We start from the raw sequence: 27,657 nt of genomic DNA on the forward strand, positions 1-27,657 counted from the left end.
ATTAATGTGTTGTCTTTACTTACCTTCGGTATGTATCTGCTGAGCCATGTCTGTGCAGCCTCTACATATTTCACACAATGGAAATTTTCAATTAAAGTTTGCTATTTTTCTGAGTAAGGTATTGAAGATTCTGAGGTGCTTAACACTTAATTTGATGATAAATCTGTCAGTCTTTCTTGACTTGTAGCTGTTTTTCTTCACTATGTGATATAAATGTAGTAAGATATAAAAAGAGATTGTAATAATAGCTTGGCTTAAACATTTTGACGCCAATTCAAGTATCACAAGAAAACAAAGTTACTATTAAAGGTATCATGGGGGGAGGGAGGGGGCTTGTTTGTTTGTATGGTTTTTCTCTTTGTTTTTAACTAACAGTTTCCTATAGTATTTTCCCATGCCTGGACAAGGATTCTTTTGCGTAACAGTTGAATTTTTTTTGCTGTTTTACCATAACTACATGGTTTTGTTGTTATCTTCTTAAGATTGCCTGACACAGGGATAATATAGTGTTGACTATGGAATACATGTTTATTTAAGTGTATTTAAGGTATTAGCATAATAAACAGGAAAAAAACCTGTGTATGTATGAGAGTTATGGTTGAGTTTATAAGAGCATTTTCAAAATGGTACTGCTGAGAAATAAGTGCTTAAATCAAGTTCTTTCTCAGTCTGTCTTAAAAACAGTAATGAGCCTATGCAATGGGAAAATACATCTATAAATTAAATGCTGCATCTTCAGAATGATAGTTTGATTTCTAGTTCTAAACATAATTTTTTTCTATCATATTTTGATGGGGAAAAGAGGTAGAAAGAGCTACTTTGGTGAAAATGTGAATATTTTTTGCTATTGGACTATCCAGAGTTCCAGACACCTTCCTCCTTTTCATAATATTGGGAAAAGATGCAGTAATCAGTATACTGATGTGCTTACTTAATAGATGTACTCCCTTATGTACACACAAATGGTAGTGCTAAGTACCAACAGATAAATAAGTTCAATCATTTAATAAGGATTAAGTTGCATAAAAATTATTTCACTAGGAGCTCACTTGATTATGATCTTACAGTCTATAGTTTTAGCTACAAACTTATATTTTATTGTCCTGATAAAGCTGAGTAAGTTTATTACTAACTTGTAAAATTACCATCTTTTCATCTCTTACTTATGTTTCTTTCCCTTTATTTTTCTTTCATACAGGCCATGCAAGTAAAGGTACAGGTCAAAGTGCATGATGTGTCTTTGTTTTAGATTTAGAGATGATGAGGCTCCAAGCATTCTTTCCATTGATCATAGCAGTGGCGTCACAAAGTGAAGGTCCAGGTTCCACCTCCTATAAATTTTCTCCAAGTTAAAGTGTCAGTATTTGACCAGAGCAGCTGAAATTCCCTTTGGGACTCCCGCATATTGCTTAACGTGAAAATATAGTAAAGTTACCTTTTGTAATTGTTTTAGATGTACATTCTGCCTTTGCTGTCTTTCTGCATTCTGATTTTTTTGCTAGTATATTAAAGCAATGCTTAAGTAGAGTCATCAGAAACGTGTTTTGCTTATGATACTCAATAAAAATACACGGGAGAAATGTGCTATAACCTATACCCTCTCTGTAGATGAATAGAAGATTGTATTAGAACCGATAAATTTAAATAATATGTAGAGTTCAAATCCTACCTTTTTCCAAAATTAAAATGATCTGTATGAAAGATGTGAGGCATTACAAAGCTTTTGAATAATACTTGCTTCTTTTATGTATTTGATGTATTCAAAACGTTCTTTCTTTCCAGTGAACCATAGTTCACCTTCCTTGGCATCATTCTTTTTTTTTTCAGTATGAATTTCTAATATAGATGAGTACTTTTCAACCTAAGGTGTGTTCTTCATTGGTCAAACAAAATGAGCAGAAAATGCAGCATAAAATCTTTTCATCTTTCCATTCAGCCTGTGTGCTGAAAAGCACACATGATGCTGTGAAGAGTTTTTAATGAATTAAATTGAAGGCATAAGTTAAAAAGTGAGCAGTTGCATTGAACTAATAGACCTGATTTCCCACTTTGCTATTGTCAAACTTCCCCAGTTATACATTGTAGGATTTAATGAATGCTGTCATGATAATCTCAGAAAATTGAAGATTTAAGGAGGGTTGAAAATACTGTATTAAGTATTAATTCCATCATAACCAGTTTTAGCTGATTTTTTTTTTTTTAGTGTAAATAAATTATTTATTCTTTTGTATATGTAATTATGATGTTGTATATTTATTTATTATGAATCTACTGGAGATTCTGTAATTCTTTTTCTGTATATATTTGTTGAAGAAATATCCATTTGTGTTTTTAAATCCTCAGTCAAGTAAGATCATTGAGTGCTGTTAGGGAACTAGATTGTATCATTCGTCTTGTTGAGGTCCTTTTAACACTGTTAATTGTTTAGGCAAATATATCCAATTTAATTCTCTTTACATATTAAATGAAGGTATTGTGTTCGCTCATATAGATGCATAATAGAACTGGAAGAGGCATCATTTTTTGTCATTTAGGTTCCTGTCTGTGGCTCTACTTCCACATTTACCAGCAGGAGCTGTGAATTCACAGACAGCAGAGTTTGATGGCAAAGGCAGAATGGATCTTTTTTTAATGTTTAAAAAATGTTCCCATTTTAAGGTTCACCTATCTTGTTCATACCTAGTTATTAATCTGAAATGAAAATAAAAAAAATTGGATGTGTAAAATGTCCTCGAGCATATAGATGCAGAAAAGTGAGCCAGTATCTCTCATTCGTTTCCTTTTTCTTTTTTTTTTTTTAAAATATATCTATTACGTATTTTGGTATTTCTTATTTAAGATGCATAGTGACGCCACTGGGATACAGTGATACATTGTGGGATTTGTTTGTCTGCTGTCAACTTAGAGTACAAATAATATCATTATTATAGCCATTACATCACTGCTATTTCTAAGGCACTTCCAAAAGCAAAGCTTTGAGGCAAAGTACTCTCTTGCAATTGTTAGTTCCTTAAGAAAGGAAGCCACATCCATTGTGTGTTCCCTCTGACTGGCAAAAAGCTCAACACCAGCTACATACACAGAGATTCACCATCTAGAAGACAGAATTTGCCAAATTTACCACTGAGTAGAATATGTGCACCTGCCATTTTTCCTTCCAGTGATTACTGTGATATAGTGTGGTAATAATTGGTAAATAATGGATTGCAATGGATTCTGCATGTGAATCCTAATGTGGAACTACACAATACATTATAAAAACAGTAGTTGGTAAAACTTAATTGACAGAGGGAAAAGGATGTGGAGGGTTAAATGCAAGCATTTGCTATTTTGTAGTGTTGTATAAGCCTGGAGGCCTAGTCCTGAAATCTTATCTGAGGCAAAACTCCCTTGAGTGCAGTAGGAGTTTATTCTAGGTACAGAATTCAGAACTGGGCTATTGTTATGTTGTTTTTGTTTACTACATGTTCATTAAATATCTGGGTCTGCTACAAAGAGTTTGGTTCGCCGTCTCATAAATGAAAAAATGTGTGTGAAATAATGTTGTACAATGTCTGTTGTAAGATCGGCCAGATGTTATTCTGTTGTGCTGTTTACTTCTCTGTCTCTCTTGTTTTCCTTTTCCTATTACTCATGATCTCCAAAGTTGCAAAAGACTTAATTTTTCATCCCAGAGTTACATATTTTAGCCTAAGAGCAGTGCTTTTCCCAGAGGCACTAATTCACTGGCATTTTATTGCATTGAATCAAAGCCTTTTAGGTACTGGTATTTTTCAGTTGAGACAAATCAGACAATATTAATTCGTTCAGGTCTTGGATAACTGTGTTTATGTAAGGTTGTAACAAAAATGTGAACATCCTGAATTTGTCTCAGTAACATTGAGATCTATTAGTGTTCCCTGAGACTGACTTAACTTTTAATTTTAGGGTTATTTGTGATTTGAGAGGTAAGATTGAGAAAATACAGTTAGGTTCACATGTATGAATGCACACAAAAGTATGTTATTGCTATTAAAATATTGCTGTTACTGCAATTTCGGCATTGGCACACACCAAAAGTGTTCCTTTACATTTCCCATTCAACACTGTACACCCTTCCTCTAACGTAGCATTTTTAATTAATTGTACTACGTCAGGAACATAATTTCCTTGGACCATTAGGGGAAGAGCGTGTTGGAAAAGTGTGTGATCAGAGAATTACAGTCATTTATATTTCTATCTTTTTAATTGTAGTCTGGAGGACAAGATCAAGAGAGAAAGAAGTCAAAACGTAGAGGGGATTTGTACTCCATACAAACATCCTTGATTGTAGCTGCACTTAAAAAGATGCTTCCTATTGGTTTGAATATGTGCACTCCTGGAGATCAAGAGCTCATCTCTTTGGCTAAGACTAGATACAGCCATGTAAGTGTATCCTTTGTAATAGTTTTTAATGCAAAATAAGATGAACTTTATAAACTAAACTTGGAGGCATGGGTACCTGAGTAGTCAGTATAATTAAATATATCAATGTACTGTAAGCAATTATAGCTGCTAATTGTGCTTTCACAAGAAAAAGCAGTATGTACATTTTTACATATACATATTCATTGGGACTAAATACTGAAATACCATTAGTTAGCTTCAATTCTCTTCAGTGTAATCCTTCTTTTGTCGTCAAAATTAAAGAAAGCCTTTGTCCCAGGCCATTCTCATAACATACATATTTTGAAAACAAAAGAGGTTAAGTTTTAGTATTAAAATAATAGCTGTTCTATGTTGTGTATGTTCTTATGAGATGAATCTTAATCTGAACTGAAAAATACTTTTACCTTTCTACAGAGGGACACTGATGAGGAAGTCAAAGAACATTTACGTAACAACTTACATTTGCAGGAAAAGGTAATATACAAAAATCTGTCTTAAAAATGTGCACATTTAAAACATAGAAGTCACAAAGTTTTGTTTATTGTTATACATTAAAAAAATGTGAAAAGCTATTAGAAGAATAGACATTTTAACATTTTTTTCTTCATAGTTTTTTCATGATAATAATTAGTATATTGGTAGCTTTGTCTGGTATCTTCAAGTTTCAGGAAGTCCTACAGAATAGGACAAGTATAAAAAACTGAGATGTTGGTATTTTAAAAACTATAATTACTTAGAATCAATCCAAGAAGAAAATAAAATTAAAACTATAGTATTTCAGCTTCTCTTCTTGAGCTTAACTTGCACTAATGACTAAATGGTATTTCTAAGAATACATGCATTTTAGAGTCACTGTGACAAACTAAGAAAAGCTTGTGTCCTCTTAACAGTTAAGAGTTTTACAAGCACTTTCATGTTCCTACTATTTATATGCTGAATACAATGTCAAAGTTGATACTAAGATGGAGTCCTCATCATTCTGTAAATAATAAATAATTTAGATCATTGCCTACAGTCTTTGAACATAGTAGGAATAACTAATTTATCTGTCATGGGAGATGACTGTCTGGTTGCTATAAACTTGTGCTTACATAAATGTATATTGGACACACTAAGTAATTCTAATGAGTTTTTCCTCTTTCTGTCTTGCAAGAAACCTAAAACCTTTGGCTGTAACTCTTCACCTATTGAAATTCCAGCTGTCTTTTATAGACTCCATAAAATAGCTTTCCAGTGTCAGTACAGGTGTCCTGCAAAGAGTTGAACTCAATTCCGGTACTAAATGTGCTTCCTTATTTTCAATGCAGTTAAGTGGATACAGAAGTCCCAGGGTGATTTATTTGGTTTCATGAAGTGAAAATACAGAATGTTGCTTAGGAATTGAGTTCAGTTACCCAACAGTATACAGAATCTAATGCTGTTTTTCTAAGCAGCTAGTAAATGTTGACTAAAAGGGGAGAGAGGATGTGGGAGTATCTATAACATTCTTTATTATACCATGAGAATAATAGTAGTGATAGTCAAATTCAGTATCTTCATTCAGCAGCTTACGTACAAAATATGTTGGTTTTCAGTCTGATGATCCAGCTGTCAAATGGCAGTTAAATCTGTACAAAGACATTTTGAAGAGTGATGAACCTACTGACCCTGAGAAAAATGTGGAACGTGTGCAGAGGATATCAGCTGCTCTGTATCATCTGGAACAGGTAAATAGTTAAATGTCTATACTGTGTTTGTTTTAAGGTAGTATGAGGTTTTTTTCCTTGTAGAGATTATTTCAACTTCTGTGAGTGTCATTATTAAAGTTTCCAGATAAAAGTTATTTTTGCGCAAGCGTGCACACACGCACATACAGGTGTGTATATATGCGAAGTTTTTCATGTAATCTTTTGAAGTGCCTCAATTTGGCCTGAGGGGAAACTTGGGATGTATTTGCCTCTTCAAAAATTAGTGAACAGTTGCAAGAAGCATAGGATACAAGTCATCACAATTCAGTAGCTGAAAAATCTGTAATTTTAGGAAAAGATGCTTACATGTGCACTTATTTTTAAAGTACTGGTTTTAGCCCATCTACTATTTCTTCACCTGGGGATGCTGTAGCGACTTTTGAGTTCGTGTCCTATTCATTCAAATGATACAATTTAGTACAAAAAGGTTTTTGTACTCTTCCCATGTAAAGGTAATCCATTTCATTCACAAGTGCTACAGCACAGAAATTCATTCACATGACCTGGGAGTCCTAGTGGACAACAGGATGACCATGAGCCACCTTGTGGCCAAGAAGGCCAATGGCATCCTGGGGTCCATCAAGAAGTGTGTGACCAGCCGATCGAGGGAGGTCATCCTGTCCCTCTACTCCACCCTGGTGAGGCTGCATCTGGAGTACTGGAGAGGGTACAGCGGAGGGCTACAAAGATGATTAGGAGCCTGGAGCATCTCCCTTATGAGGAGAGGTTGAGAGACTTGGGTCTTTTTAGTCTGCAGAAGAGAAGGCTGAGGGGAGATCTAATCAATGCTTATAAATACTTTAAGGTTGGGTGTCAAGAGGATGGGGCCAGTCTTTTTTCAGTGGTGCCCAGGGATAGGACAAGAGGAAATGGGCACAAACTTGAATATAAGAAGTTCCACCTAAACATGAGGAGGAACTTCTTTACTTTGAGGGTGGCAGAGCACTGGAGTAGGCTGCCCAGGGAGGTGGTGGAGTCTCCTTCTCTGGAGACATTCAAAACCCGCCTGGACAAGTTCCTGTGCAACCTGCTCTAGGTGGACCTGCTCTGTCAGGGGGAGTTGGACTAGATGATCTCCAGAGGTCCTTTCCAACCCCATGTGATTCTGTGAAAAAACCCCAAAAGAACATTATTTTTTTTTTCACATGGTGGGGAGCGTTTGTAGTATTTTCTAATTTGCATACTGTATTAGCCACTAGCTAAAAAGAAATCATTGAATAAAAGCTGAAGAGTTTCTATTGTGTCTACTAGATGGTATTTTCCCACAGGTTGAACAGCCACTGAGATCAAAGAAAGCTGTTTGGCACAAACTTCTGTCAAAACAACGCAAAAGGGCTGTTGTTGCATGTTTCAGAATGGCACCGTTATACAACCTGCCAAGGTAAATAACTTAAAGGTTTATTTTTTCATAACTTTTATTTACATTTCTGGGTGCAAATATTGCTTGTGTGTATACCTACAAGTTTGTTGGTTGTTAGTCCCATGTAATTTTGTTTAAGAGACAGAGGAGTCGGTTTGTTATCAGCTAATTCCTCACAGGAGCAAAATACTTGTCTTGTGACAAATAACCCGAGGGAGGAAAGACCATAGGAATTACACTGCTTCAAACCCAAAACGCTTCATTTTTGTCAACTGTTACTCTGTATAGTTCCTCAGGTCAACTGTGAAAATTGTTAAGATGTTGCTGTTTCTGTCCCTTTTTTGCCTCTGCTTGGTTGCCCTTTTTGCTATTTATTCTCCTGTGTTTGTATTCTTTTCTCTTTTTTTTTAAATTTTGTATGGCCATTCCTCTCCTACTGCATGAAAACTTCAAGCTCTGTGGCTTGTCTGAGGCAATCTTTGGCTACCACATCAGAATGTTGAATGCATTTAAATGGCTATTGAGGCAGAGCAGTGCCAAATGGTATTTTGGGCTTGGGTGTTGCTCTGCTTCTCACTGCAATTGAATGTAGATACCATAAAGTCCAGGATAAAGTGCATCCTGTGCCTGGATCAATTTACTGCTTTATACAGAATACTAAGACCATGCAACATTGGGGTTATTTCCTTTAACCTGTTCCTTCTCAACAAAACTGGGTTTTATTCAAATACAGCCTAATCACATCTTTAATTAAGTTTGCTTTTCACCTTCTTCTGCACTTTTTCACCTTTCGTGTTTAATATATTTGTTCAAAGATTGTTTGCAAAGTATTTAACAGAGGAGTTGCACTGCATTTTTAAATGCCTTTATTAAAGCCAGTCTACATGCTTGATGTCAGCTACAGGTCTGTAGTTGTGCCACTAACATATTGGAAGAATATTAGGTTTGCACAAGACAAATAAAAAGCCAGTTATACTATAAAAAGCACACATCCTTCCTTTACAAGGAAGTAGTTCTAGACTATAATAACTTCTCTAAGTTGTCATACTACCACCAGGCAATCTTTAAAGAACCAGAGAAATGAAAAAGTTTAAGTACAACATAAGAACAAACTGGCTGATATCAACCACTTCCTCTTCAAGATTTATGCTTGAAAAACAATAGGAAGTGGTATGAAGAGCACCTATTTCAGTATAGCATATTTTTTTTTTGCAACCATATTCTGAATTTATAAATTATTAATATGTTTAGAATGTACGTGAGAACCCAAATGTTAAAAATGGTTCATCTTGGTTTTGCCTTTTAAAAAAACACTTTTATTATTTTTGAGGTTGATGGAACACTTGCCAGGGGATGAAATGGGTTATGAATCTGTATTTTCATTCTGAAGAAAATACAGAGTAATACTCATTGAAGTAGAACATTTACATTATCTGTAATTTTCATTAAAAACTTTTCTATGTTAAAATGATTGAGGCTGGTTCTTCTTGAACTTTATGGTAGATTTTGTGGTGGAGTTTACTCCTAATACAAATATGAATGTGGGGCAAATCTGTCCAGTTACTTCATCTTTTAAATTCTAAAAATGAACTCTCATAAAATTATTTTAGCCAATTAATTGTGGTGTCTGTACTTCAAAATAGGCAAGAGTGAAAAAGAAAGCAATTTGGACTTAAAATCATAAAATCTTGAAATGACTTTGTGTTCAAAGTGACCTTTAAAGGTCATCTAGTCAAAGCCCCCTGCAATGAGCAGGGATTTTAGGTACATTGCTGAATCAATAAATGCCAAATAAAGTTTTAAAATTAATTAGTTTATAGGCACATACTTTTCCTAGATAAATCATAGGAGTCTGACAGGAAAATAAGGCTATCACACTATTGTGCACCTATAACTATCTCCATCATTAAAATTGATTGTGTTGTTAAGACATCTCTGAACCCTTGGGAGATTATTTCAAATGGGGTATGATTAATTCTAGGAGTTATGTAAATCCCTTTGAACTAGAGTTTCAAATGCAGCTCTTCTTACCTTGTATATTTCCTTATTGGAGTTGCAGCTTTATATTGGGAGCATTAGTTCTAAATTTGATCTAGAATCAATTTAAAGGGCAGTAAGCAAACATAATGGCGGTACCGTTTCATTTATCCTACAGAAGATTAATATCTTCAGTGAATAATGAGCTCTTTCTTTTGAAAATTTTCTGGAGATTTTGATGGCTTTCAATATAATTTAATGTTAATCTCACATTTTAATCTAATTTTCTTCAAAATGCATCCTTATGTGTATCAGCTTTTAGGAATTCCAGCAAGATATTTCAGACATTGAAATGTCTATTGATGTGCAGGTGTTTGTTAAATCATAGAAAAATTACTATAACTTCTAATGTAAATATTCCAAGTACTCCCTTTCCTGAGAAGTGCCTGGAGATACAAAATAAATGGTGGTATTGTAAAATATTTGTATTTTTCAAGGAAAAAAAATCAGTTAGGAAACACTAATGTTTCATGTTCTGTGTTTAATGAATGTACGTGGCTCTGAAAAACTGTCTTATGTGATAAATGTTTTCTCTGAGATGTGTGTTTTTATGTTTGATGTTTTAAGGAAATTGGTTTGTAAAAGATTTGTCTTACTGTCTGTCATCTGTATATGCACATAGACGCAGCAAAGTTGTACATGGCAATTTTTCATACACAGTTTACAAATACATTCTTTCTGACTACTTTATTGAATTTAACTTGTACCTTTCTTCAATGAAAACCTATATGCTTTTCTTCAGACACAAAATTAGCAATTTCTTCCTGAGCACCTTTCAACGTGTTTGGCTGGAAAAAGTACATGAAAAAACTCAGTATGACAGGCTTATACTCAAGTTAACGGTAATGTAACTTGTGGAGAGCCTCTTCCTTATGCGCACACTTATTCCTTCCCAGCCATGATTTGACGTTATCATGAAACATGAATTTGTACAATTTTCAGAGGGGATTCTGATTGGTCAGTTTTTGAAATTTGATAATAAAATGGCACCAGTGCCAGCAGGAGACCCTAGAAGGTTTGCTCAATAGCTATTCCATTGTATAATAATAATTCATGTGCACAGACTATTTAAACAGTCATAGTATATACAGCCAATTTGTATAGCTTGTGTTAGTGGTGCAAGATAAAAGTAAATTAAAAAGTTGTGTGAAACAAGTTTTGTAACCTCATGTAGTGCACCTCAAAACAAAATTTTTCCCCAATTTAATGTAAAGATGGAACGGTTTTGCCATTGTTATGTGTAATCTTATTGCCATGAACTGTATTTTCTGTGGAAAGTTAAATTAATGAATTCTGTGTAGTAGCAATAAATATGCCTAAGAGTTTTCTAAAATTGGTCATTTTCTAGAACAGGTTTTGTGTATTTCTAATCCAGTTTCTTTGAGGACACATTAACACTGCCCTGATTCAGAACTGATAGAAATGAAGATGAGGTTAGACTTCTCTATGTGAAAGGTGGCAATGGTTGTCTGTAGATAACATGCTGGAAAGCACTGGATAATTATTTTTGTGTTGATGGCCAACTTCTGCTGTCTCAATGTCCTAAATCTAGTAAACTAGGTTTGCATCTCATAGGTGTAAATCCCACCCACTCAGTCTCAGTCTGTTCAAGTGTGTATTTTTTCCCATGCTTGCATTAAGGTTCCAGTCCTGCGGTTTCACATATAACGTATATTAGCACTCCCAATACCCTCAAAACAAAAGTAATGTATACATATATGTATAAAAATACAGTAAGAATGTTCAAAGGTACATGCAGATTTATCACTGAATGTTAGTTATGTTTTGCATTTTGTTTCACTGACCAATCAGAGGATCAGAATTGTACAAATACGTATCCTTACTAATCATTAACCACACGAGCTGTTTTACTATGTTCCGTTACCCCTCTTGATCTCACTTTCACAACCCCCCCAGGCACCGTTCTATTAACCTCTTCCTCCATGGCTATCAGAACTATTGGATAGAAACAGAGGAATATTCATTTGAGGAGAAACTAGTTCAGGATTTGGCTGTAAGTACTGATATAATTGGGCATATTTTTCAGGGCCCACTGTAGTGTATATTTTATGTATCTATTATAACCTAGATTTAACTTTTGTGTACTGTATGCTTATGCATAAACTTGTAAAATATTCATCCTTATGCTTCAGGGCATAAGATCATTTTCTGCTGTGGTCAAAAGGACATTTGTCCCGTGATGCACACTGAAGTGCATTAAGGTGGTTTATGCCTCCAAACGAAGTATGTGATACTCATTCTTAGTAAGAGAAATGGATTAGATGAACTGTCAGACTCTTTTTGTCATTATGGTAATTCCTATGTTCCTATATTTTATTTACTAGTTTTTTAAAGCTTGATACAATTGATCCTTTTCCCCTTTTTAAATTTTTTGTTGATGCATAATATTTAATTTTAACATTTTCAGCTTTGATACAAGTTAATTTTGCTGTTTTCGTGTTGATACATCATAAGGAAAAGTAAATATATGCAGCCATATTCAGCAAAAATTTATTTTACGTCTGTACTTGATAAAAGTGATTGGCAAACTTCAGCATTTTGTTACTGAATATTGATTCAGAAATCCTACTGCTTTTTCTCTTCCCTCTCTCTAATTACTATGTCTAAAATACTTCCAAAGGGCCAATCTCCATTGTATCTAAACACAACGTAAATGAATATATAGCTTCTTGGATCACATAAAGATGTATCACAAGTTTCTTCAGTGTTAGAAAAAGCAGTCATGGTGTGCTTTTTAAAGGCCCAGAAGGTTGTATGATTTTTCAAAACTACAGCTAATATATTTTTCTCATACTCTGGAAAATTATATGGTCACAGTATTTGTTTGACTTTGCTTCTTTCTAAAGGAAGGAATGAGGCCATTAATCAAAACAGTGATTACAATTCTTTCAAATTTACTAGAGAATTAAATTGAACTCCTGTAATTACAATTATTACTATAATTACAATAATTCTATAATAATTACAAGCCCTACAAAGGATTGATAACACAAGTGAGGTTAAGGTGATATGCTGCTCTTTTGCCAGTGCTGGCTATGTTATGTTTCAAACTGCCAAAAAATGTTTGAAGTTGACAATAAGAGCAGTCCTTACATTTATTAAATCAAGGTTAAGTAGAAATATGAAAGTATTGTAGCAAACAGTAGTCTGAATAGGATATATCTGAAGATATTAATAAAAATAGTTCAATTTGCCAATAATTCTCCTGCTAAAGAATTGAGCTGGGATTTTCAATTTGCCAATAATTCTCCTGCTAAAGAATTGAGCTGGGATTTTCTTTTAATTCTGGTCCACTGGAAACACAGAATTTCTGCTGAATAAGGCTTCCCTAAGATTTTCACTGTCTCATTCTCCAGTACCTCATAAATGAGAAACTTCTAATGGTTACCATCAAATATGAATAATAACTATGTACTCTAACTTCTTCTGAGTTATACAGGCACATAATGTTGCAGGATATACTGAAAGCTGCAGAATAAGATGAATACTGGAAGTTAATACAAATTGGATAGAATAAAATTACTGAAATCCTTTCCTAAGCTTAATTATTCATTTTTTTTCTTACTCACAAAGCTTAATGTGTATATTTTGATATAAATCTTGAGACAGACACCTCCAAAAAAAGATGAAGAGGAAGAGGAAGAGACTGAGAAAAAACAGCCTGACCCACTTCATCAGATTATCCTCTATTTTAGTCGCAGTGCTCTCACAGAAAGAAGGTAAAAAGAGCTGTATTGAAAAGCACATTGAGTAAATGCACACAGTAATTGAATTTCTAATAACATTACAGAGATGATTTAACACAAGTGCAGTTCATTATTGTGCATGGTGAACACTTTTTTGCCTCTCAGTTTCATTAGAGTTTTCATGTATTTAAACTTGGTATAACCTTTATATTGAGACAAATATTGACTATTTTTGACGTTTTAAAAGCTTGGTAAATACCCAATACAGAAATAACAGAGCATGAATTCTCACAGAAATATAAAGTCTACAGGAACTGCTGGTTCATTCAGAGTACCCTCCCCTGGTCTCTACTGGTAATAGATTTGTGTTCTTTTTGTTGGTATTCATTACATTTTATTCCATGTATGAGAAAAGGTTTCACTGATGATGAGTGTGAACCTCTTGCAGTGCTAGTTTCTGGTTTGAATTTACACTGTTGATTAGAATATGTATTTTGTATGAGTAGAACACTCCAGTGCTTCATATGCTTTTTTTTGTATGACTAATAGAGTATTAGCATCTGACAGTCATGATTATTCTAACTTCTGTCTCCATAATACTTTTCTGCACCTGCAACAGCCAGTGATCCTTACTTAGCCAATATGACTTAGTTGGATACCCAAATATACCTCTGAATTTTTTAATTAAAAAGTTAGAGACTTGGTTTGAGGTAAGAAAATACATAATATGATTTTCAAGGGACATGTTTATCTACTATAAAATACTCTGTAATAAAAATGGTATATAAATATTAGTAGGAGTATGACATCTTTTTATTACTATGTTGTAAAATAATTTTAAATATTTTTTACTCTTTATAGCAAACTAGAAGATGATCCTTTATATATTGCCTATTCTGCCATGATGGCAAAGGTAAATATGTCTTTTCAAGCTCCATCTCACTCCACTCAGGTGCTTCCCATTAATTTTTGATGCTTTATAAACCTTTTCCTTCTGTTTCATATATAGGCTCCTTGATACTAGTAATTTCTGTATTTTTAATGAAGCAATTGCTGTTCAGACTTATATATACAATGATAAATTTCCTACATTACAATACTATTATAAAATTCCAGTAGGTGCAATCCTATTGATATCACTTGGCACTTTCTTTTGTACAGGTTTAACTTGGGAGCAGTTTTAACGTGTTACTTATCTTTATTCTTTGGGTAATTATTTTGGAGTTAATATTTGAAGTCGGTCAAAAGTAAGTTGACAGTCATTTTTGCAGCATATCGATTAAAGCTAACACATAAGAGGAAAGTTTGACTGTGAAGATAAATATTATGGATGTAGAGATATGACATGAGAAAACATAGCCTGCAGTTACAGGGTGTATATAAAGTTGAGTGAATACCCTGAAGTACTTATACATTTGAGAATATCAGCTTCTTTGTGTGGATAAGCACAAATTACAGGGTTTTTATATCTTCCTAATGCCTTTAATTATTGCTTGAAAAAATGTCTTTGGTCATTTTTGTCAAAATACTATAGTAAAAGTAAGCGTTGTGTTTCATAAACAAAATCTTGTGATTTCTGTTTCAAACATAAAAAGAGCTGCCAGGAAGAGGAAGAAGAGGAAGAAGAAGAAAAAGAAAAGACATTTGAGGTGAGAATTTAAATAACATCTATTTATAATTGCCTAGTGTGCAAGTATTTTAAATATGTCCACTAGAATAAATGCAAGAATAACACAGTGTATATTGAGCTTGTTTACTAGGTTATTCATATAAAAGAAAGATGGTGTGATCTGAAGTTTTGGAATCAGACAACCCATGAATTATGGAGGCAGATGGTCTTCAACAACTTCAGATTTCTCATCTTCTTATTTTTCCTGAATCAGTTCCAGTCTATAATCTGTTCCCCCTCGTTTTTGTTCCCAAACCCAGGAGAAAGAAATGGAAAAACAGAGAACCCTCTATCAGCAAGCTCGCTTACATGATCGTGGAGCTGCTGAGATGGTCCTTCAGATGATTAGCGCAAGCAAAGGTAATGTTTTGTGAGGTATTAAAAGTATATATGCATATACATGATATAAATGTCATAGGTATAATGCTATACATACATATAGTGTGTTCTGTCATTATATCTATGATATGCACGTCAAATACAACTTACATGGTATATAATGAGGCAAATAAAATGTTACTTACTACTGTACTAGGTATAATTTCCAGACTGCTTTTCTGATGGAATAGGTCGGAATTGCAAGTTTTAATAACTATACCTTTGTTTTGACAGGTCATACAGGACCCATGGTTGTTGAAACACTAAAACTTGGTATTGCTATTCTAAATGGTGGAAATACAATCGTTCAGCAGGTAACGCTTTTCTTGCTGTGAGTCTTGCTTGTATAAAGGAGATGAGTAATTTTGAGAATTTTAGTGGGTTTAGTAGGTTGGTGGGTTTTTTTTATTTTAGTGCATTTAATTTTAAGCTAACCAGTGAAGAAATACCAGGGTATATTTGGTACAATAACGAGATTATTGCTTGCCAATGATTTGCATTTCAAATGGTAATTCAGGAAGTTGTTAATTCATCTAATTTTAATATAGAATATTTTTTTTCCCAAAAAACTTATATCTTCTAGAAAATGCTAGATTACCTGAAGGAGAAAAAGGATGCTGGATTTTTTCAAAGTCTCTCTGGCTTGATGCAGTCTTGCAGGTAAAAGCATATATCATATTATTACAGTTTCGGTTTTATTCAGGTTGGTGGTTTATTGCTCAGTGCAGGTGGATTTGCTAGATTGAAATTACAGGAGTCACAGATTGTAGACCTCTTCTTGGAAGTTTTTGTGAATCAGAGGAATAATATTCTTCCAAAGGAGAAAATAAAGCAAAGACACTATATGCCTTCGAAGCGTTAGTTTGGAGAGACAGAAAAGTAAATGTAACGACTCCTGTACTGGTCCCAGATCCCTAAAGGTTTCTGTCTTGGGGGTTCCAAGGCTGAGGAGGAGCCATCGCTGAAGGAGAGACAGGCCAGTGGAGCTTTACTAAGCTTTCAGTTTCTGCACATCTCTGACGACTTACTCAGTTTCTGTCTTTCTTCTGAGTCCTCTGCATTTGTATCAGGTTTGTGAGAGATGGCCTGTAACCAGTGAGACTACTGTAGTCCATTCCCTTGATAAACCAGAAGCTCAAATTCATTAAGATAAAGGACTCCCATAAAGAAGGTGGAAAACTGTTGGTGGTTCTGATCACTCTTACAGTAGACAACCTCATTTTCTCAGCCTTTTAAAGCTACAGAAGGGTTCTGAAGGAGTAGACTGGGAATTAGAAGTTGAGAAGCCGTATGAAGACAGGAAAAAGTGTGGAAGGAATGGAGACCTGCACTGCAGAAATTATCGCTGAATAGTTGCAGCCTAATTAAATACCATCTATCTTGTAATTTTTCCATTTATGTAGAACAATTTAGCAAGGATTTGCTCAAACAGGACCTGCAGTGATGATATTACCAATTGCGTATGTGTTCCATTCTGAACTTCATTAAAAGATGTTTTGGTAAAATGAGTTGAACACTGACAAGAGTATGAAAATGATGCCTTAAAAATGCTTTTGGTTTTAATGATGTTGCTGGATAGTAGAATATGTGACTGCATTGCTGTTTAACTGATAAAAAATAGATAATAATAGAATTATAGAATTGCATTTGGACTGTTTGAATTAAAATATTCTGACTGAGTGGTGAGAAGTCTGCTATTCCACACACTGGGCTATGCCAAGTTAGCAAAAGAAAATGCAGATATCAGTGAATTTAGATCTTGGAAGACACAGAATCTCTCGTTCCATATATGTCTTCTGAATACAGAATCAGAGATTCCATACATCTTCTGAATAACATAATAATGCATAATATATACAGTAACAATATAATAGAAGTAATAGTGAGAACTTAGTGGAAAACAATGTGAGTGAGATATAACTGCAGTAATGTCCTTTTGTCAGGCAGGTTTAAGTAAATATAAAGAGTAATATTTCAGGTTCCTTTTCCACTTTTCACTTATACATAAAACCATGAATGACGTTACTGGAAGTGAAGTTGGGTAAGTAGCGAGACCTGACCTGAGACTCATTTTTTTTCAGAAATGGACACTGGACCCTTATTTTCATCCCAAGCTCTTTTATTTAATATTCACATTAAATTAAATATGAGGCAATGCATGTCACAGAGGGTCAAGACTAGTTGTTGAAGGCCGCCAGAGATTTCCTAGAAGAAAATAATTTTCCATTGTGTACTACAGTACTTTTTCCTGTTTGCTTTTTTTTTTCAATATAAGTGTTCTTGACTTGAATGCGTTTGAGAGACAAAATAAAGCAGAAGGCCTGGGAATGGTTACTGAAGAAGGAACTCGTAAGTAGAATGAAATTGATTCCAGTAGTGCTTAACACATTATTTGTGCTTCCTTCTGTAACTAGAACTGTTATGAACTGTGGCTTGAGGTTTCTGTCGATAGACTTACTATGAATAATTCTAGGCTTTGAGTTCTCAATATGCTTTATATTTACAAAATCTTTAGCAATAATTTTTTAAGAAAAAACATTGTAACTTCTAATATTCTTATCCTGTATTCTTGTTATTTTTCTTTGATCCACAGTCATCGTTCGTGAGCGTGGTATGTTTGGGTTTACAGTTTTTGATACTATCGTTGCAAAACTGTGTTGCAAATACAGAGAGAAATCTCTCATTGCATCTTCCCAGATATCTTTAGGTTTAGCTTTATGGTCTGCAGCAGGTTGTGTGTTCAGCTTGGATAAACAGTTTGATGCTTATTAAAGAAGTGTCATTCATATTTAAGGCATGATTTTAGTTATGACTAACCATTTACTTATTAGATATATATCCTGTTGCTTTCTCTTTTCTTTTTTTTTTTCTTTTAACCATGGATGCATTGGAGTGCTAAATATTTTGGCTCTGCTTTTTCTGTCTCAGTTTTTCTTTTCATTATTATCAGTCTGTTTCTTTTAAATTGCTTTAATGCTTTTATAATACTGTTTTTTATTAGAATTCCAGTTTTAAAGGTTGCTGTGAGATTATGTGTTTTGCATATTTAATCATAACAGTTGGCACATAACCATTGTATTTGTGTATTTTAAAGGTGAAAAAGTGTTGCAACATGATGAATTTACTCGAGATCTATTTAGGTTTTTACAACTGCTCTGTGAAGGGCATAACAACGGTAAGTGAACTGAATATGGGGAAAATGTGTGATGAGTCTGTTCTTAAACAGGGTTGAATAGAACCGATTCTAATGGTTTTTTTCCTCTAATTCATTTATTTTTCTGAGGGGAAACTGGCATGCCAACAATTTGAACTATGGAGTTCAATTTAAATTTTCACATCTTAATAATTTCCGTTTTTATGCCAATTTTTAATAGTAAAACCTATTGCAAGTCACATGGATAACATTTCTTCAGTTCTATTTACATTGTAATCTACTTTAGTTCATTGTCCACCACATAAGCATCTGTACTTAAAAAGTAAAAGGTACTTAAAAATAATGTATTCTCCATGAAAATATGAAAATAAATTTGTATTTTTTATTCTGATTTATACTAACCAAATACAAATCACTACTTCTTTCAGATTTTCAAAATTACCTACGTACTCAGATGGGCAACACCACAACAGTGAATATTATTATTAGTACAGTTGACTATCTCCTGCGTCTTCAGGTGAGGAAAAAACAGAAGAAAATGGAGTGTAACATACTTGCCTTTCCTTACTTTTATAAATTCACATTTTTCTGGAAACAAGTGTGAAACTCCTCTCTTTAGGGATATCTAAAATAAAGAATTGTGATTTAATTTAATTCATCTCTTCTTCCCTTTTAAAATGGATGACCTTTCAGAATTCTGTGTGAAACCAGATTTTTGTTAATTTGTTTTGTTGTTCGCTTCTGCAGGAAACATATTTACATAAAATGCAAAAAGTTGTTGTCATGAGAAATAGATTGACACAGAAATACTAAATTTCATTTGCTGCTGATTCAGCTTCTAGTGATAGAAATGGAGGCTGTAAATACTGCATACAGAATCCAAAATTAGAAAATATAACATTGTTGGTTTTTTCTTAGGAATCAATCAGTGACTTCTATTGGTACTATTCAGGAAAGGATGTCATTGATGAATCAGGACAACGTAATTTCTCTAAAGCTTTGGCTGTCACCAAACAAATATTCAATTCCCTTACAGAATATATCCAGGTAAACAAAATATTTTGCTCAAGCTACTAACAGTGAAGTTCTATGATTACATGTCCTGATCATGTCCTATCATAATTTTTTAAATCCTTTGGCTTTATTTTTCTTAATTTTGATAAAGCTACATGGAATGGCTGGCCGAGGGTAAAATTAGTACTAAAACATGTGAATAGCTGCATATTTGTCACAGTACGATCTAGTGTTAGTTAGATCGATCTTTCTAGATCTATCTAGATACCAAGGAGACCTTGGGAAGCTTTCTCATGTAGCTTCATGGAACTCTGAATTCCCTACTTTTTTCAGGGAGAAATCTTAGGAAAGCAAATTGTTTTATTTGTTTTGGTTTTTTCTGTTTTATATAAATAAAAAAATGTGCTTTTCTTGTTTTTTCTTTTAAGGGCCCTTGCATAGGTAATCAACAGAGTCTGGCTCATAGTAGACTGTGGGATGCTGTTGTTGGCTTTCTTCATGTCTTTGCCAATATGCAAATGAAACTTTCACAGGTATTTTGAGTAGTCAATCCTTCTTTGTATATATTTGTAAATTACAGTCAAATGAATGTTGAAAGCTGTAAAGCAGTTATGTGATACTCATTGGTTGTGCATAGGCCTATTGTAACGTAGAGGTCCAAGACTGAAGCTCAGGACTAGCATCTTCATATCACTCCTTTTAGCATTAATCATCACTGTGCCCTCACCTTTTCTAATATCAAACTTGCTGCTTCCAACCCGATTATACCTGTCGGACTAGATGACCTTTGGAGGTCCCTTCAGGCCTTGACAATTCTATGATTCTATGATCTCTAGAGGTCCCTTCCAACTCTGACAATTCTGTGATTCCATGATTGGAACAGGCTGCCGAGGGAAGTGGTTGAGTCACCATCCCTGGAGGTATTTAAAAGATGGGTAGATGTAGTGCTTAGCAATATGGTTTAGTGATGGTTTTTGTCAGTGTTGGGTTGATGGTTGGACTAGATGATCTGAAAGGTCCCTTCCAACCTAGGCGATTCTATGATTCTATGATTTTAAGTTACCCTCATATTGTATAAGACTTCTAATCGTAACCATAATAAAATGACAACAAAATGTTGCTGAACTACATTTAGATGACCATCCTGCATGGTGTTTTTTTTCCAAATGTGTTTATTTTTTCAGATAAATACAAAGAAAAAACAACCTTATACTCCATTTTTTTTACAGGACTCAGCTCAAATTGAATTGCTTAAAGAACTGCTAGATCTGTTAAAGGATATGGTAGTGATGCTCTTGTCACTGCTTGAAGGTTAGACCTGTTTTTCTTCGCGGTCAAATATGATTACTTCAGCCTTATAATGTAAAGTATTATAATTATGTTAATCTTTCTAAACTGTTTTTAATTGCCTTTATGTAATGCCAGGAAAAGAACTATTTCATATTTATTTAACAATTATTCTGGAATATACATAGTTGTGGAACAGAAGGCTGCTACAGAAAAGCATGTTGAATGAAAAATTCAGAGATTTAAGAACATTTTTGTTCTTTTCTCAGCATGAATATGAAATGTATTTATTTTAAATGTAGTGATGCCAAATAACTTTTTGTTTTAACACACTACTTAGGTAACGTTGTAAATGGAACTATTGGAAAACAAATGGTAGACACACTTGTAGAATCATCTAGCAATGTAGAGATGATTTTGAAGTTCTTTGACATGTTCCTCAAGTTAAAAGATCTGACTAACTCAGATGCTTTCAAAGAGCATGACCCAGATGGTAAAGGCATCATTTCAAAGAAGGAATTCCAGAAATCAATGGAGGCTCAAAAACAATACATACAGTCAGAGATTGAATTCTTGTTGTCCTGTGCAGAAGCTGATGAAAATGATATGTTTAACTATGTTGATTTTGTGGAAAGATTCCATGAGCCAGCCAAAGACATTGGATTTAACGTAGCAGTACTGCTTACAAACCTTTCAGAGCACATGCCTAATGATTCACGCCTTCAGAGCTTACTTGAACCCGCAGAAAGTGTTCTTAATTACTTTGAACCGTACCTTGGCCGTATTGAAATAATGGGTGGAGCCAAGAAAATAGAAAGAGTTTATTTTGAAATCAGTGAATCCAGTAGAATGCAGTGGGAGAAGCCACAGGTGAAGGAATCCAAAAGGCAGTTCATATTTGATGTTGTAAATGAAGGTGGAGAGCAAGAAAAAATGGAACTCTTTGTGAATTTTTGTGAAGACACAATCTTTGAAATGCAGTTAGCCTCCCAGATCTCTGAAACGGATTCATCTGAGAGGCCTGAGGAAGAGGAGGAGGAAGAGCCTTGTTATGTAGTGGATGTTGGAGACGATGAGGAAGAAGAAAAGTCCCTGGAATCTGCTTCAGCTTTTGCAATGGCCTGTGTTGCAGTGAAGAAGAATGTTGCCAACTTTTTTAAAATGGTCACAGTGAAGAACCTGAGGAAACAATACAGGAAAGTTAGAAAGATGACAGTAAAAGAGATGGTGAAAGTGTTTTTCTCCTTTTTCTGGATCCTATTTGTAGGGATGTTCCAACTGTTCTTTACTATAGTGTGGGGAATTTTCCAGATTCTTTGGAGCACTGTATTTGGAGGTGGCCTTGTTGAAGGAGCCAAAAACATTAAAGTTACTAAAATATTAGGGGATATGCCTGACCCAACGCAGTTTGGAATCCATGACGATGTTGTGGAAGCAGAAAAAGTTGAAGGCGCAGAGCATGGCATCAGAGCTGAACTTGTGCAGTTTGTGAAAGGTGAAAAGGGAGAAACTGACATAATCTCAGATATTTTTGGCATTCATACAAAGAAAGAAGGTGGTTCAAAACATGGTCATGATGCTGGCCTTGGAGATATTGCAGAAATCCTTGGTACTGATATCCAGTCATCTTCGGAAAACACAGTTCGTAAGAAAAAAGGATTACAGGTATGTTAAAGAGATCTTGTATTTCTTTGCAGAAAATAACAATAATACAAATTTGTTACTGAATTTTCTATTAGTAACTGGACAATTTGTCATTTAACTGATTAATAAATGTTCTTGATGAGAACATACTTTATAATCTGTACTCTTTTAAAAACAAACAGGAGAGTTTACGTGGCAGAAAAATTCAGCCCAGTGCATTTAGATTTCACTGCAGTAAACTGGTGTTATTGTTCATTGAATTTTATTCAAAACAAAAACTGCTAGCGGCTTTCTAGGCATGTTTTTTTGCTTTAAATGGTTTACAGTCTTGTTTATTCTGCATACCCCATTTTTTCACATTATATATTTCAATTACTTTTACAATTTACTTTCTCCATAAATGCCTTATCATTACTGTGTTTCTTCTACATGCTTTACTGATCACATAAATAAAATATCCTTTTTTTCCTATTGTTTGAAATAATTTTGCCTGAATTTATTGTTACTTTAATGTTTATCATTTAATCGTTCTTTACTTTTATTCTGGTTTATGAAAATATATTTTGTTCCAATCAGCTGAGCTAAATACAATTGTATCATTCTGTTTAAAAATGGATTGAACTAAATGTCAAAACCCAAAGGCATTTGTCATATTTGGGATGTGTTCTATTTCACTCAGCACTTCAGATCTTTCTACTTGTTATTCAAATATATCTTTCCTTTCATCGTTAATCCACCTCTTTATGGTGTGCTTTCCAGAGATTTTCAAGATAAACCTCTGTTGTGCAACTTCTTACTTCATTATTTCCTCTTCATTTATATGTTTTTCTCCAAGATTTGTTTATCGCCTAGATCAAGATATATTTCCCCATTTATTTTTTTTTATTTATTTATTCATTTTTATGTGTGTACTTAAATATGAGCATCTTTTAAATTCCTGTATCATTTAGCATAAATGCAATGTGGTGGTTATTTAAAAATACGATTTTATCTTAGCAGGTCTGAGTAAGTATTTTAGAATTTTCTTCAACAATAAGTGAAGTAAATATTTTACTTCAGATCTGAGTAAATATTTTAGAGTTGTCTTTACTTTGATTTCTGCATTTCTCTTAGATGTGTTTGTAACTATTGATAAAAATGCTCAGTAATTTATATAGATACTTTGAGTCATTAGTGTGAAGTCAACAATGCAATTTATCCAGCTTTTTACCTTTAATGTTATCTAGTGAAATTTACCAAAGTAATTTTTACACTAATACTGTATTGCAGAAATTACTGTTCCCATTGTGTATATGAATGGCTCAAGGAATGCAATTAGAGCACTGTCTATAACTATTAGGTAGAGCTCAAAGAAGAAACAGTGATGTAAGAGTCAAAAGTTCCCTTCAGGGAGTCACTGTCTTTCTTAAGCATTTACAATAATAGAACTTGCACAAATGGATAAAAACAGAAATTCAGCTCTATATGCTGGAAAAGCAAGTGTACAGATAAGGTCAGTGACATTACCATATAGCCAGAGAAACTGCAATAACCCATGGAACTGTATATCATGAAGATTGTTAGGACGTAGTTTTTACTGTAAAGTTCCACATGAATCTGTGCTGAGAGCCATGTGGGTTAACAGATAAAAAAGAAGCAAGTAGTGAGCTAATAGAGTTTGCTGATAAAAATGTTATTTGTAGCAGTGAAATCAAGAGCTAACTGCAAAATTGCCTTAATATAGCATATGAAAGTCAGCAAAGGAATGAATATGGGAGGAAAAATTATAATTTTACATGTAATATGTTGGATTTTGAGCTCATTGTTACTGCTTGGGTGTGAAATCTTGGAAATATAATAAGGGTTCTACAGAAATATCAGTTCATTGAAAATGTCAATCAACACAGATCAAAAAAGCAGACTGAAATTTTGTATTGTTGAGAAAAGAATAGAGAGGGGAAAACCTCAAAATATTACTATGCTCCATGAACCCAAAATATAAATGTGTCTTGAAGACCAGGTTCCCCCATTTCAAAAAGACTGTGATAAAACCGAAAAAGGTTCAGTGAAGGTGAAAAAGTTATCAGAACTTAATAGGGAACAAATCTTGTGTATGGAATTAAACAGCTTAAGGCTCTTCAGCCTGGAAAGGAGACAACTGAGAGAGCACATGATAGAGGGATGGAGAGGGTGGATAGGGATTTATTCATTCTTCCCCTACCCTACCCCTTAGAAGAACTAGGTGTCATCAAACGACCTCTGAATTATCCTCCACCAGCCTGAGATCTTAGGGGAAGCTCTTTGTAAAGAGTTATACGTGCTTCTATCACATGTACTAGATGAGGTTCCACAGATAAGAGGGGAGATAAGCAAGTAAAAATTGATTTTTCACAAATTCTTTCACTACTTACATGTGAGAGGTAGGCATCCAGGTGAGTAGTGGGGAAAAGTTTAGATAACAGTATTTATGTGTTAACCAGAAGTCTAGAGAGTGCACCAATAGAGAGTTGGTGTCTAAGCACTTGGAGAGAATACAGAAGAGGATAACGAGTTAAGAGAGGTTTCTGCAAAAGTGAATGGTAGCAAATTTAGGCACTTTTAGATTCCTTTTTGAACCTGGGACTTTGGAGCCTGCCTCTCTTTGATTTCCAGTGAAGCTTAGATACTCAAAATGCATTTGAAATGAGTTCACTTTGGTCTTGCACCACTGAGCCTCAAGGTGTTTGAAATCCAGGCCCCAGCTTCTTTGCTGCAGTTAGCCATCTGTAAAATTGTATATTGGTTTTTCCATATCTCAAGTGAATGTTGTAAACACATACTTAGATGGTTGTGAGATGTGCCAGTAAAGGTTTAATGAAACATCAACCCACATAAGGTACATAGGTTGAAGAAAATATTGGGTAAGTAAAAGTTGTTTAAATATTTGTCTGTTTTCAATTGCATCAGTTGATCTTGACAAAGTAATTGGGTTTTGTAATATCTGATAATTACTCAGATCATTGATACATTATTCCTTGTTTCATGTTTGGAATGAGGCAAACTGATGTTCATTTTCCACATAATCAGTAACTGCACTGAGTCTTTGTGAGTGACTTTTGTATTAGCGTATGAGCTGGATGTAGTTACCTACAGCTGGTCACAAAATCTGTCTGATAACTATGTATAATTAAGTTATTCAATCAACTGGGCTTGTTACAGTATTAATAACGCTATATTGAAAAAGGCTATCTGAAGAATTTCTGTGGCATTCACTGTTAAATTCTACTCTGAGCTGTCTATTTTTAAAAATAGAACACTTTTAGAGGTGCAAAGTGGTATAAAAATATAGTGTGGTAATTATTTTATTCTTTCTTAAAAAATAGTAACTAGTTACCAAAATTTTATTTGAATCAATCCATTTTGACAGTTAAAATGCTTTTTGCAGATATCTGAAATTGCAAAAGAAGCTGAAAGAGAAAGAAAAGCAGAAGCTGAGAAGGCTGAGTAAGTTACTTTTACACAATTCCTGTTTAATTCCTTGGTACTTCCCAATGCTAGATACTTTGGCCAGAAGGAATCCAAGCAATGCTCGCTATTAAAGCACTTCATGTGCACTTTGTCTCATCAGTATTCTGAAGAGCAGCACAGTCCCTAAGAGGTGGCAGACCATCTCAGTGGGCAACAAAATAGTAAACTGATTTTTTGTGACCCTAGACAACTCTGCATACATAAATCTGTGGCCATTTTATTTTTAAAAAATTCCCATAATTACCCTTAAAAATGAGGACCAGTCTTTTAAAAAAAAAAAACACCTCTACAACTTGTCATTACTGCTATTTACAGTTTCCCTACTGCCCACCATATTTTTCAGGCAACAATAGTTGGTGATTGTAACACAAGATTTGACTAACCCAATAATTTTTCTTATTGCTGTTTTATCTGTTCTCAAGTTGTGAACTTGACAGCAGATACATTCCTTTGTCCAGTCATCCTACATGTGACTGCCTTAGAAACAACTTCTAAAGTGCTTGCCTTGCTTTAGCAGCATCCTACTTCTAAGGGGACTGCTGTCTTCCTGGACTGTAGACACATGCTATGTATTGCTAGAGAGCTATACTTTTTTTTTTTTTCTTTGTTTTCTATTTTGCTTAATGTTTAAAATGTTTTCTTCAGCCTCAGTTATCTTTCTTCTCTTATCTGCCAAAGCTAATTTTTTTTAAGTGTGCTATTAGGGTCAGTATTTTAGGACCGGATATACTTTTATACCTCGTCTGAAAAGTATCGGGTTTTTTTCCTCTGTGTGTATATATATGTTTATATGTGTGTATGTATGCATACATGTATATGTTTGTGTATATACATATGTATATATGGGGGTCTCTTCCAAGGGTCTCTTCCAACCTCTATGATTCTATGATTCTATGTATGTCTTGCATGGACAAGAATGTGTAAACATACATGTATGCTCACACATGTGCATTTAAATGGAGTTTTTTGGGTTTTTTTTTCCCCTGTTATCTCATTAAAGTAAGCCATCAACACTATCTGGGATGGTTTTAATATTTGTGGATATTGGATTTGGATATTTTCATTCCCTATCTGTTACATTTCAGGCTGTGTCTAATATACTTCTTCAATTAAGAAGTCCCCTGCTTGCATTTTATTGTCACAGAATTATTTTGGTATATTTTGTCTCTCTCTTCAATCCTTGCAGAGATATTAAGCGTATTATTTTCATTGTTTAGAAGACTTTTGGTAATTAAAAAGTACAGTTAAACTCTTCTATGGTTTTTTTGGTACCATGTATCCAAAAAACCCGTTGATGAGTGTTACTCAGTATAAAGACAATAACTGCAAAATAAGCAGTTTCAGAAACTGTTGCTTTCTCTAGACCACGTTACAATGTACTACTAAATAGATTAATATTTAGATTGGTCAAATGACTCCCTTTAAAAGTCTTGTTAAATCATATCACTGCTGGGCTTTTTTTTTCTTTGTTGACTGATTTTGGTCTCCTGATTTAGACATATTCACCAAGTGCTTCAGTGAAGCAATTTTTAAATATGTAAGAATTCCCCCAAAATCTCGTGTGCCACTCATTTTCTTACTTTAGGTTTTTTCACCTCTTATTTCCCATAAGCATGATCTCTTTCTATCTCTCTCACTTTATTGGATTTATTGTCCCTGTTGTCTTCTCTTGTCTGCCAAGCTTAAATTCTCCTCTCAAGTACTTTTGCAGGATATTCAGTTTGACTCAGCTTAAAAATTTGAGTTTGAATGGCTTACATTTCTGAGGCTGCAACAGGGACATTTTT

At 34.2% G+C, this 27,657-nt stretch overlaps 1 protein-coding gene across 1 annotated transcript in view; it reads left to right on the forward strand.

Annotated features, from left to right (window-relative positions):
- RYR3 (ryanodine receptor 3) overlaps window positions 1-27,657 on the forward strand; it is a 210,802-nt gene that overhangs the window by 169,130 nt on the left and 14,015 nt on the right. The window contains exons 70-90 of the mRNA XM_014941650.1: window positions 1,199-1,213; window positions 4,234-4,404; window positions 4,822-4,881; window positions 5,982-6,113; window positions 7,403-7,515; window positions 11,449-11,545; window positions 13,162-13,271; window positions 14,100-14,151; window positions 14,834-14,887; window positions 15,168-15,267; window positions 15,520-15,599; window positions 15,869-15,945; window positions 17,561-17,634; window positions 17,879-17,896; window positions 18,380-18,460; window positions 18,868-18,956; window positions 19,358-19,486; window positions 19,882-19,986; window positions 20,683-20,764; window positions 21,081-22,405; window positions 25,788-25,846. Of these exons, the coding sequence (XP_014797136.1) occupies window positions 1,199-1,213; window positions 4,234-4,404; window positions 4,822-4,881; window positions 5,982-6,113; window positions 7,403-7,515; window positions 11,449-11,545; window positions 13,162-13,271; window positions 14,100-14,151; window positions 14,834-14,887; window positions 15,168-15,267; window positions 15,520-15,599; window positions 15,869-15,945; window positions 17,561-17,634; window positions 17,879-17,896; window positions 18,380-18,460; window positions 18,868-18,956; window positions 19,358-19,486; window positions 19,882-19,986; window positions 20,683-20,764; window positions 21,081-22,405; window positions 25,788-25,846 (3,023 nt within the window). The remainder of the gene's footprint in view (window positions 1-1,198; window positions 1,214-4,233; window positions 4,405-4,821; window positions 4,882-5,981; window positions 6,114-7,402; window positions 7,516-11,448; window positions 11,546-13,161; window positions 13,272-14,099; window positions 14,152-14,833; window positions 14,888-15,167; window positions 15,268-15,519; window positions 15,600-15,868; window positions 15,946-17,560; window positions 17,635-17,878; window positions 17,897-18,379; window positions 18,461-18,867; window positions 18,957-19,357; window positions 19,487-19,881; window positions 19,987-20,682; window positions 20,765-21,080; window positions 22,406-25,787; window positions 25,847-27,657) is intronic.

Source organism: Calidris pugnax, unplaced genomic scaffold (assembly GCF_001431845.1).
Source record: "Calidris pugnax isolate Ruff unplaced genomic scaffold, ASM143184v1 scaffold56, whole genome shotgun sequence".
Lineage (NCBI taxonomy): Eukaryota > Metazoa > Chordata > Aves > Charadriiformes > Scolopacidae > Calidris > Calidris pugnax.